Here is a 19,028-nt window from a genome sequence, read left to right on the forward strand (position 1 = left end):
TTTTCGCGCATCACGCACCCATTGAAGTCAATGGGTGCGTGAAAACCACGCATGCCGCACGGAAGCACTTCCGTGCGAACTGCGTGATTCGCGCAAGAGCTGTCAAACTCCTGAATGTAAACAGAAAAGCACCACGTGCTTTTCTGTTTACAAACATCCAAACGGAGTGTCAAATTCGAGATGAGCGCACCGAACTTCACCGGGTTCGGCAAAACTCGTTTTGACCGAAACCGGTAAAAAATGTTCGGGTACGCGACGTCAGGAGACAGTCTCTGTCCACGGTGCTGAAAGCGTTAAACTGGTTCAGCACCATGGACAGTGACTTCCGCTCCGAAAATCCATGAACCTGTAAAAAAAAAAAGACGTTCTGACTTACCGATAATTCCGGTCCGACCTCCCGGGATGACAGTTAAGTCCAAGTGACAGCTGCAGCCAATCACAGGCCAAGCACAGGCTGCAGCCAATCACAGGCCAAGCACAGGCTGCAGCCAATCACAGGCTGCAGCGGTCTCATGGACTGCGGCGTCATCCTGGGAGGTGGGGCCGGATGACGAGAGAGGGACGCGTCACCAAGGCAACGGCCGGGAGACCGGACTGGAGGAAGCAGGCAGTTCATGGTAAGTTTGAACATCTTTTTTTATTCACAGGTTGGTGTATATTGTGATCGGCATTCACTGTCGAGGGTGCTGAAAGAGTTACTGCCGATCAGTTAGCTCTTTCAGCACCTTGGACAGTGACGGGCGTCGACTAGCCTCATCTCTATGATGGCGGCTGCGCGAAAATCACGCAGCCGCGCATCATACACGGATGACACACGGAGCTGCCAAGTGCCTTTTGCGCGCGCAAAACGCAGCGTTTTTTGCGCGCGCAAAACGCACACGCTCGTGTAAATGAGGCCTCAGTATGATAACCATATTTTCATTTTTATCTTTATTTCCCATGTGTTGCATATCATTGTGCAATTGTATCCCCCTTCATGGTCTTAAAAGGGTTGTACAGGAATAGAAAAACATAGCTGTTTTTTTTTTTTTTCAAAAACAGCGCCACATTGGTACACAGGTTGTGTGTGGTATTGCTTCTCAGCCCCAATATATGCAACACCAGACACAACCCATGAACAGACGTGGCGCTGTTTTTGAGGGAGAGCAGCCATCTTTTTCTAATCCTGGACAACCCTTTTAAGACCGAATAGATCCTTTAACTGTAGGACTCACCTCTGAGGCCACATTATCATTGATCACTATGTTTCCGATCTGATCCAGAAGTTGAGCCAAAGAGGTCAATGTGGTGGTGACAGTAGCAATATTTTCCACAGCTCTTGTCCAAAGTAGTTTATCCAGCTCCCAGTCAGTCAGTCCTTCATTCCCTGGATTTTCTATTTGACAGCTCTCAGACACATAAGCTTTTGATATACCCAACAGCAGCCTGGGGGTAAAGACCGTTTATATAAAGAAAAGATAAAAACCATCAATGCGGTTTTCAGAACGTTCATTATATGTAGACCAGAGATGACTAAGAGAGTATCTCCATGTAAGATAGAAAGATGTGGCTTACCGCAACTGTGTGAGAAAAACTTCCATCACTTTCACCATATCAATATCAACATATACCGGGAATTTCAAATCATCTGGATTTCCATAATCCACATTATACACCTGGAAATCAGTTATACTTGATTATTAACGTTATTAGACATTGACGAGTAACGCATATATACAGTTAAGGGTATTCAGGTTTCTGTAAATAAAAGTTATTCATTTTGTAATGAAAAGTTACACAATTTTCCATTACAATTTTTTTTAAATCCTCAGTTTTTAAAATCTCTGCTTGCTGTCATGCAATGGGAACCTTTAATGTTTACTTCCAGTGGATAAAAATCTGTCCTGGTTATGAGGGCCTAACACAAATGCACAGCTAGTAAGGATGTATTCACACAGTTAAGGCTTCATTCACATCTGCGTTTGGACATCTTCAGTCAGGGGAGCCCATGAACAGAATCCAAACAAACAAATGGAAAGCATAGGTTTCCGTTTAAATCTCCATTGATTTCAATGGTGACGGATCCGATGCAAATGGTTTCCGTTTGTCACCGCTGTGTAAGGGTTCCGTTGTTTTGACTGAATCAATACCATAATCTAATGCGTTATTGATTCTGTCAAAAGACAGAACCCTTACACAACGGTGACAAACGGAAACCATTTTTCAACGGATCCGTCACCATTGAAATCAATGGTGATGCAAACGGAAACCTATGGTTTCCGGTTGTTTCTGTTTGGATTCCATTCATGGGTTCCCGAATTAAAGCACCAACGGAACCCATGAACGGAGTCCCGACGCAGATGTGAATGAAGCCCAAGTCCTATTGGTTTTTTTTTGCTGTGTTTTTACAAAATCACAACAAAACCGAAATGTTTTGTCACGATTTTGCAAAAACCATGACGTGTGAATACACCCTAAGGCCTCATTTACACGAGCGTGTGCGTTTTGCGCGCGCAAAAAACGCAGCGTTTTGCGTGCGCAAAAGGCACTTGACAGCTCCGTGTGTCATCCGTGTATGATGCGCGGTTGCGTGATTTTCGCGCAGCCGCCATCATAGAGATGATTCTAGCCGACGTCAGTCACTGTCCATGGTGCTGAAAGAGTTAACTGATCGGCAGTAACTCTTTCAGCACCCTCGACAGTGCATTCCGATCACCATATCGAGTAACCTGTTGAAAAAAAAAAAAGAGGTTCGTACTTACCGAGAACTTCCCGGCCGTTGCCTTGGTGACGCGTCCTTGGTGACGCCTCTCTTGACATCTGGCCCCACCTCCCTGGATGACGCGGCAGTCCATGTGACCGCTGCAGCCTGTGCTTGGCTTGTGATTGGCTGCAGCTGTCACTTGGACTGAATTGTCATCCCGGGAGGTCAGACTGGAGGAAGAAGCCGGGAGTTATCGGTAAGTCAGAACTTTTTTTTTTTTTACACGTTCACGTATATTGGAATCGGAAGTCACTGTCCAGGGTGCTGAACTCTTTCAGCACCCTGCACAGTGACTGTCTCCTGCCGGGTTCGGTCAAAACGAGTTCGGCCGAACCCGGTAAAGTTCGGTTCGCTCATGTCTAAGACACTCCGTTCGGATGTTTGTAAACAGAAAAGCACGTGGTGCTTTTCCGTTTACATTCAGTTTGACAGCTCTTGCGCGAATCACGCAGTTCGCACGGAAGTGCTTCCGTGCGACCTTCGTGGTTTTCACGCACCCATTGACTTCAATGGGTGCGTGATGCGCGAAAAACGCACGATTATAGAACATGTCGTGAGTTTTACGCAACGCACTCGCGCTGCGCAAAATTCACGCATCGTCTGCACTGCCCCATAGAGTAATATAGGTGCGTACGACACGCGTGAAAAGCACGCGCGTATATTACGCTCGTGTAAATGAGGCCTTAGACTTAGTGAAGTCATCAGAGCTCTCTCCTGTAGGGAACCGTGCACCTGTGTGTCCATCACACGACCACGGGCAAATTTTGTGTCACTGGAACAAAGCTCTAACGCTTATATTTTAATTGCAGCAAGTGTTTATGGTACTTCAGGGGTTAAACGGACGGTATTGTAATTTCTTAATCAGTGCTGATCGTAGTACGGAAAAAGAAGAGGGCTGATTTTGTCCAGTACCTGTCTGCCCTGACAACGCAGTCAACGGGGCTGACAGGGAAATCTTAAAAGTCCTGGGCCCCAGAGTTGACTAGTAATAGTGTCTGTTAAGGCATACCTTAGGTGTGCCCTAACAGATGCCTGTCCATTTTACACGCATAGGTAGTAATGTAATCATAGGGACATGTGACACTACATTATTAAAACAAAATCGTTAAAAGTAAAATGTCCTCTAATAGAACAAAATAAATAAAAAAGAAAAAAAAAAGAAAATTCTAATACAAAAATTCACACTGCAACATTTTTTTGGGTTTCAATAAATTCATTTTAATTTCAGTCATAAAAAACCTATACTTATAATATATCCCCACACTCATCTTGAGCTGTACAATCGAGTTATGCACTCTATTAATTTTACCAGTGAACGCCATAAATAATTTAAAAAAAATTGCAGAATTGCTTTAGTATCCATTTCCTCTAACTAAAAAAAAAAAAAAGTGTACCAGAAAACGACACCTAAAAAAAATATGATTCACTCTGCAGAAAACAAGGCCTCAAATAGCCACATCGCCTTAAAAATGGTTGATGGAAGGAGAGGAGGCAAAAACGAAAAAAAATTCTCTTGGTCCTTTAGGCCAAAATTTGTTTGATCCTTAAAGCGTAATGGTCATTTCATCAAGAACCATAGCAAAAGCATGGGCTTGCAGCACTTGTGCCCTAAAACGATAACTTGTTTTGGATCTCCCTTACTGTCCTATAAAGATAGAAAATGTGCTGATTTTGTCGCTCTCCTTTTTGGCATCCATTCGATTTTAGGGATCTTGTACTTTCTCCTCAGCCTTCTGCCAGCACTGTCTGTGCTGAAAATTCCTTTCCCTTACTTCCCAGGATGCACAGCGTCTCCCTTGGGGAGCGGTCATGCAATGTCCAATAAGATGCAGCTTCAGCTGTTCGGGTATGTTCACACGAGGGCGTCAGTAACGGCTGAAATTACGAGGATGTTTCAGCCTGAAAACATCCCCGTAATTTCAGCCGTAACGGCATGTGCAGGTGCTTGAACGCCGCGTCCATTACGGATGTAATTGGCGCTGCTATTCATTGGAGTCAATGAATAACGGCTCCAATTACAGCCAAAGAAGTGACAGGTCACTTCTTTGACGCGGGCGTCTATTTACGCGCCGTCATTTGACAGCGGCGCGTAAATTACGCCTCGTGTGAACAGACAAACGTCTGCCCATTGCTTTCAATGGGCAGATGTTTGTCAGCGCTATTGAGGCGCTATTTTCGGACGTAATTCGGGGCAAAAACGCCTGAATTACGTCCGTAATTAGTGCGTGTGAACATACCCTAAAACCCCTCCTCTCTGTTATTGTTGCATGTCTTATGAGAGAGAGGAGAGCTGCAACGCCTACTAGGACACGCCTCCACTTCCTGTAACCCGTCTTGGCGCCTCTGCTGCTAGAGACAGATTTATCCTGACAACAGGCAGTGGCAAGTTATAAAGAAGGGAGACACCTAGTGGCCGGGACTTTATAGCGATTTTGCAAAAGGAAAACAATTTTTGGTCAATAAAGTATATTGCATTTTTGTTTCAAGTTACATTGCCCATAATATGGGAACAAGTTTGTTGAAACGACAGTGACCATTTAAGGGGCTAATAGCGATCTATTATTTGGTTTTCAAAAGGTGAACATGAGTCTACCAATCAAATGCAAACATTGAAAGCAGTAAAATATAAGACTGGGCAACCCGAAGCTTGTAAGCATGATGGCCAAATTTACACTTTTGACTTCCCATATGATTGTGAAATTGTATCAACTTTATTTCCCATGGGTCAATCGGGAGCCAGTGGTATCAATTGTATAACCAGAACTGCGTCCTTGTATCTGTTCTAAACGTAAACCAGGAAGCATATGTGAACAGAGCCTAAGAAGAGTAACTAAGGCTCTGTCCACATCCGTGTCGGGGGCTCCATCGTATCTGCCGGTTAAAATAGCGCAGCGTGAAGCTCGATGTTGTCCTGCAGATATTACGGAAACCCAACAGAACTCATTAAAGTCACTGGGTGCCGTTGGCGTCCGTCACTTGATGGATCTGATGTTTCCGGCATTTTCATTATTCTATTCCTATGACTGAATAGAATAACGGAAATACTAGCGCAGATGTGAACAGAGCCTTACTTTATTTAAATAAACACAAACAAAAATAAAATAGACACGCCAGCTTGATAATGTACCCACATATTAAATTCTCCCAGTTCTGCTGCGTGGCATTTAATAGATTATGGCTCTGTTCACATCTGCGTTGGGGTCACGTTCTGAGGTTTCCGATTCCATCACCATTGATTTCAATTGTGACGGAGCCGGTGCCAGTGGTTTCCGCTTGTCTCTGTTGTGCACCGGACTCGTCGTTTTGCCGGAAGCAATAGCGTAGTTGACGGGACCCCAATAGCGTAGTCGACGGGACCCCAACGCAGATGTGAACAGAGCCTAAGTCACATCACTTATCTAGATTTCCATAAACCTTGGTTTTAGAGCAAAATCTCCAGAATTGCTAAGTGTGTGTGATTGAGATAAATCTGCAACTTCTCATTTTTATTTAGGGAACACTCTAATTATTTAACAGCTTGGTCACCAACCCTATAAAAAAAAAAAAAAAGGAAGCCCGGTCATATAAAACTTATTCAAGACAGCCATACAAAGCCCGATTTCCAGGCTGTACCTATTGCACAAGGGAGTTTTAAAACCTGCGACCTGCAAGGAGAACCAGACCTAATTAAGTGTATGGGCAAAGCTGTGATAATGTGCACAGCTGCGACTAATGTGGTGGCGTTATGCAATATGGAGCCGTGTACATAACCAAGGGGAAGCCCGCAGATTCTTTAAACAGCTGATCGACAGGGGTGCTGAAATTTGGACTCCCAATCAGATAAGAGATCTCCTAAGGCTAGGCCATCAATTTGACATCATAACATAAACCCTTTAAGTGCAGTCACACCTGAATGTAAGCAGGTAAGAGATTAAAGGTCCTCTCGCATGTACCGTTTGGGGCACGTTTCGGCCACTTAGGTAACACACCACAGCAGCTATAAGTGATATTGTAACAAAGCTGATTTTTTTAAAATCCCATTTTGCACAATGCGGTGAAATACCGCTATATTTTCAGATCCCACGCTTTGTGATTTTGTCACAGATTTGCCAATTTTAAAAATTGTACAATTGTAGTACATGTAGTACCAAGATGCAATTTTTCATAGACTCCGTGATAGGAACAATTTCCTAGACATGTTTCCTAAAATTATGAAGTACTTATATGTGCATTTTGGCAGTGTTTTTTCTTACTGTGCAGCTTTCTACTGAATGTGGGTAACCCAAAGTTTCAAGTCTGTGGACAAAAAAAGAAAAACACCAAATGTGTTTTATTAAATGTACCTTTTACTCCAAGCCTTTGTACATGCACTTACCATGATACCCCCCCAGCGGGGGCTGTGAAACGCATTAGAAGACACTCTCTTCCCATCTTTATCGTGGATGTACAGGGGAGAATGGAAATATTCTGGGACATACAGCAAAAAATTCAGGACAGGGTACAGAGAGGCAGCGCTAGAACCTATAAAAACACATAAAACTCATAAGAAATATCTTTATATATTGTGGCAGTAAGTCTCACTATTTATGTACAACATGAGCAACGATCCCCTGAAACTTTATTATTGGAATCATTGAATTTACAAGGGGGAGTGTTCCATTAATAATCTTGCTACCCCCGTCTGCTGATGGGATAAAAAGGGACACTGCGGATTTCAATTTACCATGTATTCGATGTTTGTAGTAAATATGTAGTAGGCAACCGTACGGATACAAATGTCAAATATATCAGGATTAGTTCTTACCAAGTCTTGCCTCTACAGGGTTAATTACATGAGGCAGGTTGTGGGCATTCAGAATGTAGCTTGAAGTTTCCTTCACGAATCGAGGATTGACACCTAGGACAGCGTAATACAAGATCTGAAACGTAAGCAGAGAAGCGCATATTTTATCACGTTTATTGTAATCTAAAGAGCAACAGTAAAACTATAATATAGCGATACATTTTCAGATCACAAAACTGCTACGAGGGAAACCAAATACTACATGACCCGTCTCCCAAATGATTGACTGGAATTTTATCAATTTGACAAAACAAAGATTTTCCTTTGGAGAAAAATCATGTAAGGGGTTATCCCATCAAATAAATCGTGCTTAAGTGACCGGACCACATTCTCTGTTGGAAAGCAGGATCATTGGCTGTTTTTGTTTTTTGTCTTTTATAGTAAATTTACTTTTTAGTGATCTCCATTTCCCTTTGAGATCCGCTTAATTAGAAATGTAGACAGGCTCCGACAATTCCCCAGCGTTCCCCCCCACATCTGCAGTGACGCGGTGTCGTCACGTGACACCCACAGTTCCCCCTGTGACAGCGGTGCTCGCTCATGCACACAGGTACTAGTAAGAAGGCTAGAGAGAAGGCGATTATAGATCACTGTGCGTGCGTGTCCGCCAAACTGGATCAAAATGTAACGTTCAGCCACAAACATGGTTTTGTATGCATTTTGTACAAAAGCCTGAGCCAAGCAGAGCCTGAGATACACAAAGCATCCGAAAAATAAAACTTCACGATGTGCAGAGGTCATACAAACCACTTATGGCTACATCTACATGCACAAGTCTTCACATAATCACCAAAACGGAAGACCAAGAATCTCCATGATCCCGAAGTCAATAAACAAACCATCTGATTAGGTAAATGCAACTGCTCACCCCTGTAGTAGGAAAAAAGCCCCCCTCCCCCAAATGTGATAGGGGACACATAACCTGACTAATAAGTGTGTAATAACATGAAGAAAAGTTCATATATCCCCCCTTCTCCCAATGTCCCTGGAGGCTGCACAGGGGGAGAGATTACAGTAATAGGCTGTGATCTTTCTTCCTGCCCTCACTTACAGCCCCTCCCCCTCCCGTACACAGACACAGAGCGGAAAACTGAATCCTGCTCCGAGACTTGAAATTAGTGCTCAGCCCCCGAATATTGCACTTAGAGCTTTAACACTAACATTATTTATCAAGATTCTGGGCTTTAAAGGGGTTTTCCAGTCGCTAAAAATTCATGGCCTATCCTCCGGATAGTCCATCAATAGCCGATGGGCCGGGGTTGGACTCCCGCCGATCAGCTGTTTTAAAGGGGTGCAGCGTTCCTACGAGTGCTATTCCCCTTCATTTCTACTTGCTCACTGTGATTTATCGACACAGATGTAGCAGGATTCACTGGTATTGCAGCCTTTTCTCCCATTCACTTCAACAGGAGACGGCTGCAATACTGTGAATCGCCGCTACATCTTGTCGAACAAGTAGAAATGAAGGCGAAGCAGTAGAAATGAAGGCGAAGCAGTACTCATACAAGCGCAGCACCCCCTTCAACACAGCAGATTGGCGGGGGTCCCAGGAGTCAGACCCTGACCCAACAGCTATTGATAGCCTATCCTCAGGATAGGCTATCAATTTTTAGTTACTGGACAACCCACTTTAATGCGACACCAAGATCTAAGCCCTCATATTTTTGTTGCGGCAAGCGTTCAAATTCATATCGTATTCCATACGTCCTTGGCAGCAAAAGGTTGAAATTCCAAAAATGATCTATAAAGCCATGAAACAAAGTCGAAACCCAATTTTGTATATGCACTAATTCAGGTAAATGAGGTATTAAAAGGGTTGTCTCAACATGACAGGGGGAAAGTATTACATGACAGCCATTTAAATGAATGGACATCTAATGACACAACCCCATTAAGGTTGTGGAGTGATTTATGGTTGTGACCAATCTTTCACACACTTACCTGGGAATCAACAGAGAAGTTAGCGACCGGCTGCAACTTTTCCAGGAATGGCTGAATATACTGGTCGGAGGCAGAGCTTATGTTCCAGTTCAGATCATGGGCTTTTGGATCTGGATTTAGCAAGGTAAAAGTGATCTCATAGCCTAGGACAGAACAAATCAATGTAGGTCATACATCCAGCAGATGAATACTAAATACAGCACTATATGTACAAAGCAGTGAAACGTCCACAGACTGTCTGTACCTGGACTGGACTTGAACGCTCTCCTGCTGTTCTCAAAGTCATCCCTATTGAAGCGATCAGTGGAGATTCTATCAGACAGTGCAGCGGTAATAGCTTCTTCTGTAAATGACATAGTCTGAATGACACGGTCTAGTTTACTGTACAATGTACTGCGGATTTCTTCAGTACTAAGTGACGGATCCAAAGTAAGCTTTATTAATGATCTTCGATGTTTGCCAATGTAGACACTGACCCCCTGGGAAAAGAAACATAAGAAATTCAACTGCCAGTCCACAAAAAGAGTTGCCACTAAGTTTCCAAAGAAGGAACAGAGATACCTAAAAGGTGTTTTATTAGAATCCTAAAGAATCACCTACCCACAGGATAGGTGATCATTTTCTAATCCATTGCTGGGACCCCCACCGATCATCAGAACGGAGTTCCCAAACCGCTATCTCCTTCTCACTGCTCGACCAGTGAGGAGGACATTGAATGGGGCGGCAGTCGAGAATGCGCGCTGGTGCTCCATATAAAGTCTATGGGGAAGACAGAAACAGTCAAGTATGGCGCCTGGCTGTTTCCCTCATTCTCAGACATTTCATGGAGCAGCATGCACATGCTCGATCGCAGCGAGTTGAAACTCGTAGTTCGGGACCCTCGTTCCCACGATCGGTTGGGGACCCAGCAGGGATGCCCCCATTAATCAGGCAATTCTTACCTATCCTGTAGATAGGTGATAATTTAAGATTCTGGGAAAACCCCTTTAAGAAATCCTTCTTAGGCTATGTGCACAGCAAGTGTTTAGTGAACATTAAATTTGTGATGCCTCAGCGCGTTCTCTTTTTGCAGGCAGGTGCAGAAAACACTTTAGGAAGTCACTGATCTCTTTGAAGAGCAGATGGCAGTAAAAGCCCGTGCACTGGAAATCCATGCCAAAATAGATGGCAGACTGTGCGACTGACCCACCATAAGACAGAGCACTGTGGATGTCCAGCTCACACGTTACATATCTGATCTCCAGAACAATTTTGGCCCAGTTATTGCAATATCTCTGGCCAAAATATAAAGAAGCATAGGCAGTAACCTCAATGTGTTTCTGTCCTGTGGATAGGGGATAAGTGTCGCTCGTGGGAAAACCCCTTTAAGTGTAAGTTCAGAGAAAGACGTGCTACATGTGGATTCTTATTGGATTTCACCCTTTGCACTGCAAAAAGGGAAATCGGCAACAATATAGGACATGCTGCGTATTCGCAAAATCCACACCGCAAATCTGCCATGTCTGAATGCGGCCTTATCACACCAAGGGCAAATGCAATACTGTAATAACCCGGGATAAACACATGCAATACTGAAGCACATATTATAGTCAGTTCTTCTTTTAGTGACAAAAATAAAACAATACTTCCTTGTACAAAGGAATAGAACAGAAAACAAGAGGTTGAGAAAAAGTTCTCTCGCAACGGACTTCTGAGCAATGTAAAGTAGATGCAAATATAGAGATAAGCCAGTTTAGACAAAACACAGAATTTGACACATGAAAATTCTGAAATTACAGAATCTGACAGATGGATAATGATACATGATCTAAGCAGATACTAAATATCTATATTATTATTACAAAACAAGCTATGAAGCAGATGACCACTTGTGGTTATAAACGATTGCTTATTTTTGATCTTGATTGACTGTGGCACCAGAAAAATCATTGTTATCGGCGGCACAACACTGTCCTTGCGAGAGATGGCAGTGACGTACCTCGCCCAGCCAGGTGGGCACTCTTCCCTTCATGCAGCCAGATATGTCAATCAGATCATTAACAACAATTTTTGGTGGTTTGTGAACCAAAAAGAAGAAAAAGTATCTAACTCCTGTGTTTAAGGGCCTGTTCACATCAGCGTGGTCTTTCCGGTGAGGGGTTCCGTTGGAGCTTTCCGTCAGTGGAACCCCCCAAATGGAAAGGCAAACAGAAATCATAGCTTCCATTTGCATCACCATTGATCTCAATGGTGACAGATACTTTGTAAACAATAAAAAAAATAAATGTGGGAGGAATCCTCCAGCTCACCGATCAGAGTCAGAGTGTGCCACGATGAGGTAACAGGCATGAAAAAGAAAACTTGGATCCAGCGCAATAAAAAAAAGAAAGGAGTCTTCAAATTTTATGGTCCGCATTTAAAATCTAAACTGCATATGGGGGTGAATGCATCGACAAGTAGCCTACACGTTTCAGATGTATCGCACGTCCTTACTCATGGCAAGTCGCCTCTACTATAAGCAATACCATGCATTTATACCCAGCAAATTGAAAGGAGGATTCTCCCATGCCTAGCCCCACGTCCAATGGAACAGGAGTGGGTGGGAGGGGGTCATGTGTCAAAAACCAGGAGAAGAATTAAAAATCACCTTAGTGAGAGGGAACAGGAAAACACCTTCCAAGGTAAATTGTAGCTAGTGTGAATATTCACATACTTTGTATGACGCCATTAAATCGTAGCCAGTGTGAATGCGCACACACGTGGCATGACAAAAATAAAATAGTAATAATAAAGTGCAGTGGACGAGGAAAGGAAATAAAAAGATTTATTTTTCTCCTAGATTTCACTGATCTAGTGGATACACATGCATGGTGTGCGTAACAAACCAACGATAAAATCCAATGTGAAAATAAAAACAGAATATCGAAAACAGGTGATTGACAAAGGATGAACTAGAATATATATGGGAAAGAACAGGTTACAACGGAGATCTTAGTGTAGGTCTCTTGGAAATGTAACTTATGTCGCACTAGAAGTGCATGCAATCCCATGTGTTTCTGTAATATGAACAAGTTCGGAAAGTAAGTGAGCTAGCATAGAACCTTGTAATAAATGCCTTTCAGCGTCTCCCACTATAGTACACACCAACTAAGGTCTGGTATAGTCGCAATCATGGGTTGTACAGAAATTTCAACAAGAAATAACAGATATGTTCAAATGAAACACAAATATCTGTTGGTATGTATGTAGGTTATAGTCAATTAGCGAAATATATGCAATCTAATGTACAGGCTATACTAACTGAATAAGCGGTGTGCCTCATCCGAAACCCCTACATTGCATTAGCAGCTAGGGAAAAAGTATGACCCATAGTGTATTACGGACAGCCACCAGGTTGGGGCTCCAATGTCCACTAAAGAAATCACTTAGTAGCTTGGGTCACATGAGAGGATAAAATCATAACGCATGAATCAGAAATGTGCCAGAGACAACATGTAAGCACAACTTAATAATAGAACATAAGTTCCTTTTTTAGATTTAAACCCATGGGAAACCTAGTTTTAAGGAAAATCCAAAAAGCCTCTCTATCCAAGATATCACGTTTGAGATTACCACCCCTAATTCGATTTTTGACTCTCTCTATGGCATATGTACTGACAAATTTGGTAGATCTATTGTGGCATGAAATAAACCGCTGGGCAGAATGTGAAATATTCTGGATGGTCAGGTTCCTAATGTATCCGAAGTGTTCCCGGATTCTAGTTTTAAACTTCCTGGTTGTGCAGCCGACATACATCAGACAACATTAGGTGCACTCGATGATATAGACTATATACTCGCTACTGCAATGGATCATTTTTATCTTTACTGGAATTACAAAAATTCTTTGCATGGTCGAGTATATGTGGACACCTTGCACGGGTTAGAGCCACATTTGTAAAAGCCTTTGTGCTGTAGCCACGTAGTTTTGCCTTTGGAGGAACAGAATAGAGAAGGTGACAGTAAATTGCCTAAAGTTGGAGCTCTCCTGTTAACAATTCCACATCCATGTTTCAGGATTTTGTCCAATCCCGCATCCTCTATGAGGATAGGAATATATCTCGGAATAATTTCTTTAATATGTGATAACTGGCTACAATATTGCAACACCAGGGTAGGCTTGTTGGGACCTCGTGTGTTGTTTGACTTCTCAGTGAACAGGAGATGGTCTCTCGTTTTAGTTTGAACTAAAGATTTTGCTGGATTTAAGACCCAATTTTTATAACCTCTCTTATTGAGCCTCTGGCAAATCACTGACTGCTCCCTGGCAAAATGTTCTTTTTGACTGCAATTTATTTTTGCCCTAATCATCTCACCCACTGGAACGGACATGATGGTGTGCCTGGGATGACCACTGTTGGAATGCAAGATCCTGTGGATATGTCATAAATGTCTCTCGTGGGAAAACCCCTTTAAGATTACAATTATTGCAGTTGATGTATTTGATAAACGCTGGTATGGCAGACACGTCGCCCATATTGAGGAGGACGTCATCAATGTATCTGCCATACCAGTGGACATCCTGGCGAAAGGGGTTGTCAGGGGAAAATATGACAAATTCCTCCCACCAAGCCATTACAAGATTGGACGAGGGCAAACATTTTCACCCACATTGACACCCCCCTCAGCTGTAAATAAAAGCGACCATCGTATTGGAAATAATTGTGGGTCATCGGGAAGTGTAAGAATTCCCTGATAAACAATTGTAAGTCCTGACTATAGGAGCCATATTTGGATACATGATGATTGAAGGCCCTCAAAGCCACGTTATGTGGAATGCGGTGTACAACACCACATCACAACTGAGCCAAACGGAGCCTTGGTGCCAGATCTTATTGTGAAAACCACGTACAACGTCACGTGTATCTTGTATGTAACCTGGTACTCTCTGAAGGAGAGGCTGCAGCAATGAGTCCAGCCATTCCGACAGCCCCTCGGTCAGTGACCCCAGGTCAGATACAATGGGCCGCATTGGCGGAGGTACAACACCTTTGTGGCTATTAGGGAGGGCATCTAAGATTGGGATGACTGGGTTCTCTACCATCAAATTGTTCTTGGGTAATTACCCCCAATACTAATCCCTCATTCAGTAAGTTCTTAAGTGTGGACTGAAAAACAATAGTAGGATTGAGATCAGGTTGTCTATATATGTCGGTGTCTCGAGAGCCAAGATTTGAGAGTTATACATGGTTTTATCCATGACTGATACATCGCCCTTTGTCTGCCATCTTAATTATGATATGTGTTGTTACGCAGTGTTAAGAGCGGATTTATGTCGAATTGTAATATTATGTGCGACTTTTTCTCCCCTGGTAATGTCATAACTTTTGTAATTCAAACAAGGTGGTAAAGATTATCAAAGTCCCGATCCGGAACAAAATTGAACCCAAAGGATAATACTTCAATTTGGTCTGCAGTTAAGGGGACTGATGAGAGGTTGATTACATCTATTTGCATATTCAATTCCGACAACTCCGGAGGCGGCGGGACGGCTTGGTGCCCATTATCTCTGTTTCCTGCCACCTCTTTTCCCCCGTTATTTGATGGGTATCTATTCCTGTTCTGCATTTGTCGGTTGGAGCTCACTCTCAAAGCGTCTGTTTCAGAACCTTCAGTTCCCCCATCGGTAGAATCATGTTCCGTAGAGCTGAAACTCGCTCTATGTTGACCTGAGTGGTTCCTTTTGTTTTTTCGGTGGTTTATCAATATAGGTTTAACCCTATTGCGAGCCCGGTCTTTTACCCCAATTACATACCTCATCGTGTGCGTAGTCGTGTAAATCTCGCTGAAACTTGGATCTTTTAGTTTCCATAATGGATTTTTCCATTTGTAAAATGTGTTTGTTGGTTCTTGAATTTAAGGCATCATATTCAGGTAGAATAGAAAATAGCTTGTTATATTTAATTTTTGATGTTCAGTTGCAATTCCGCAAGTTTAATTTCTTCAGGATTGATGATTAGTCTCATGAGATTAAGAAAACGCTCTATGAGAGTTTCAATCATTTGTAAATTCATCTCAATACATAAAAGTGGGGATTTTTCAGAGTTGCAAACCTCTAGGAACCATGTCTTTTGGAGGGTTGTCAAATCCCCCCAAATTCTCGTTTCATGTGCTAGAGATTTTTCCCAATTCACTGAATTTATCCTGTAAATCTATGTTATTTTGGCTGGTACTGTCGGTATTAGCAAATACCAATGCTGCCCTCTCACTATTTTGGTGGATACACATGTATGGTGTGCATAACAAAAACTATAAAATCCAATGTGAAAATAAAAACAGAATATCGAAAACAGGCGATTGACAAAAGCATTGCTTATAGTAGATGCGACTTGGCATGAGCAAGGACGTGCGATACATCCGAAACGCGTAGGCTACTTGTCAATGCATTCACCCCCATATGCAGTTTAGATTTTAAATGCTGACCATAAAGTTTGAAGACACTCTTTTTTAAATTGCGCTGGGGGGCGTGGCCAGCAGTCGATGGCGCCGGACGCATAATCTAAGAGCTCCGTGCCCTGCCACACAGAACTAGCAGCCTACAGCAGAGAAAAGTGCCACATATGGGGAAAAAAAGACCCCAAGGGTCTGGACTCACCCCTGCAGCAGGTTGCCACCGCTGCACCAACGATAGACGGCTACTTTCTTCGGCGACAAGCAACGCCGCTCCCTCAGCCCCAGCAGCGGCCATCTTGGACAGCCTCGTGTCGGCAGGACGGGGAAATGTCCGGACAGGGAGAGGAGGCAGCTCCCCACACACAGGGTAAGCTGAATAGCCGGATGGCTAAAATCCACCCTCTCAGCCCCCCTATGCTGCCCTCCACCTCGTCCTGTGAACAGCAGGGAGGGAGATCCCCTATCCCAGGGGCAATGGAGGCCATGCCACGTGGAGCATCAGCTCAGTCAGAGGCCCCAGTACAGCCGCTTGAACCACCAATGACACAGCCCTCAGCACAAATGGCCCTGCAGGTTTGGCCTGCACCTAAACCCCAACGGCCCACGATCCAGCAGCCGGGGAGGGGAGACGATCTGGGGGATACACCATCTTTGACCCCCTATGCCCAGGCCCCTGTTTATGCCTCAGATTCTGACCTGGAGGATTCTGCCTCGCTGCCCTCAGATGTGCCTCCTATGTGGAGGGAATGTTTCTCACAGTTGCCCACTAAAGAGGACTTTAAGAGTATGATACAAGAAGTGAAGGCAGCTTTTCGCTCAGAATTGGCGGGGGTGTCTCAGCATATACAGCAGATTGCTACTAGGGTGGAGGCCCTGGAAGATGACCACGCCATGTTTCTGTGATACAGTCTTCGGTGTCCTCCCAGCTGGCGTCCATTAGAGATATGCAACTGCACCTGAAGGATTTGGATAACCGGGGTCGCCGTCATAATATATGGATAAGGGGTATACCGGAGCCCTCGGGGTCTGAAGACCTCCCCATCGTGTTAGAGACTATCTTTAACGACCTTTTGGGAGCACACTCCTCTAACCGGATACCGCTTGACAGAGCACATAGAGCACTGAAACCAAAGTCTATTACATCTCAGCCCAGAGATATCATCTGCTGTGTCCAGGACTTCCGCACTAAAGGAGGACATTATGCTTAAAGCCCGTCAGCATAAAGATCTGGAGTATGCCGGTGCTCCGATTCAGCTATTCCCGGATCTCTCCTGGATTACGTTACAGAAAAGACGTCTGCTTCGTCCGCTACCCTGCGGGATCACAATATTATTTATCGATGGGGGTTCCCGTTCTCCCTCACAGCCCGAAGAGATGGTGTTTCTGCAACCCTGAGGTACCCAGGGGATTTGCCTCATTTCTGTGACTCCCTTGGTATACCAACGCCCAAGATGCAGAATTGGGAGACTCCTTTGCCGCCTTCGTCTCCGCCTCCAGTCTGGCAGTCGGTCCGAAACAAGCAGAGGACCTCCCCAAGACGACAATCTAGCCGAAGCTCACCGAGACCAGATTTGATGGACGCTGCGCTGATACACGGCACCTCCGTAATATGTGACGGAGCCTGGTCACCCATACCAGCTGCTCCCTTCACCAGTTGCACTATCCTAGGCTAAAAAATGCACTTAGGAATATATATTATTTTTTTATATTGCTTCTCTTTAATTCGTTAACATAAATTGTGGCAGGGTGCGATTGGCCTGGATACACTTGGCTCATTCACCCCCTTTTTGTTTTCTCGGCCTGTACGTATTTATATGTACTTTTGTACTAGGTTCCTCGACTGTTGAGACCCGACCTCCTCTTTTGATAGGGGTAATTTATTTTGCAGTTCTCCCTCTGTTTTTAGAGAGAGTTGCAAAGGGTAATATTGTATTACCAGTTTTCTTTTGCTTTAATATCACCCGCCCAGGGGTATAGTATTCTCCCTGGTAGTACTTTTTGAGTTTGTTTGAAATACATTGATCTCATGCATTTCTCTTTGTTCTCACTGCAGATGTGTATTGTCTCCCTGGTACGTCTTTACCCCAGTGTCTTTCCCTTCCCTCCTACTTTCATCCGAAATAACACCTGAGACGACAGTGAATCCTCCAAGAACCTCCAAGGTAGAAGGACGCCGTAGAACACTGCTTGCTCTGAAATCGACATGGGACTGGCCCCGACATAACCGAGCTGTACACATCCGCACTTTCCACATCATTCTTTGCTCTTTCATACATCTTTGACCATGGTTACATTTGTCACACTTAATGTCAAGGGTCTCAACTCCAATGTGAAGAGACGCTTACTTCTCAGGGAGCTGAAATCGCTTGGAGCAGAGGTCGCTTTTCTGCAGGAAACACACTTAGATTCCTCCGGAACTTTCCATTTTGCCCGAGGGGCGTATCCTGCTGTGTACTCTGCCTCGTCAGGTCGTAAAAGGGAGGGGGTGGCCATCTTGATAGCAGCAACCTGCCCCATACAAGTTCACACCTCACATTTAGATCCGAAAGGCAGATAGGTTATTGTAGAGGGGACTTTGTCTGGTCAGCCCATTGTTTTATGTAACGTTTACTCCCCTAATACCGCGCAGATCCCATTCCTACGTAGACTCCTCTCCAAGCTCCAGAAGCTTCCTAGGGGTGCGTGGCTGATGGGAGGAGATTTTAATTTCCCGTTCTCCACGTCCATGGACAGGGTCTCTCTTACATACGCTACTCCGACACCCACCCTTACAGGACTTTCTACACGTTTAAGGCAACTAATTAGGGAGCACCAGCTCTATGATTTGTGGCGAGTGGATCATCCAGGTGATAGGTACTATACCTTCTTTTCCCATACGCACAACACTCACACGCGCTTAGATTATTTCTTTGGTAATGTCCCTGCCCTCCGTTCGCTCCAGGGGGCGGATATAGACCCCATTTCCTGGTCAGATCATGCTCCAGTCTCTGTGACCCTGCAAATAGGGAAACCAAACACGAGAGTATGCCATTGGCGCTTAAACGAAACTTTGATTAAGTCCCCTGCTCTTAGGGACGGCCTGGCCGGACATATGCGGGAATTTTATGCACT

At 44.0% G+C, this 19,028-nt stretch overlaps 1 protein-coding gene across 1 annotated transcript in view; it reads right to left on the bottom strand.

The window, feature by feature from the left end:
* The window catches only part of PIGS (phosphatidylinositol glycan anchor biosynthesis class S), a 48,369-nt gene that overhangs the window by 9,302 nt on the left and 20,039 nt on the right, over positions 1 to 19,028 (bottom strand). The window contains exons 6-11 of the mRNA XM_075854269.1: positions 9,751 to 9,985; positions 9,507 to 9,649; positions 7,527 to 7,641; positions 7,098 to 7,243; positions 1,555 to 1,655; positions 1,215 to 1,425 (exon numbers count right to left, since the gene is read on the bottom strand). Of these exons, the coding sequence (XP_075710384.1) occupies positions 1,215 to 1,425; positions 1,555 to 1,655; positions 7,098 to 7,243; positions 7,527 to 7,641; positions 9,507 to 9,649; positions 9,751 to 9,985 (951 nt within the window). The remainder of the gene's footprint in view (positions 1 to 1,214; positions 1,426 to 1,554; positions 1,656 to 7,097; positions 7,244 to 7,526; positions 7,642 to 9,506; positions 9,650 to 9,750; positions 9,986 to 19,028) is intronic.

This window comes from Rhinoderma darwinii, chromosome 2, assembly GCF_050947455.1.
Source record: "Rhinoderma darwinii isolate aRhiDar2 chromosome 2, aRhiDar2.hap1, whole genome shotgun sequence".
Taxonomy (NCBI): domain Eukaryota; kingdom Metazoa; phylum Chordata; class Amphibia; order Anura; family Rhinodermatidae; genus Rhinoderma; species Rhinoderma darwinii.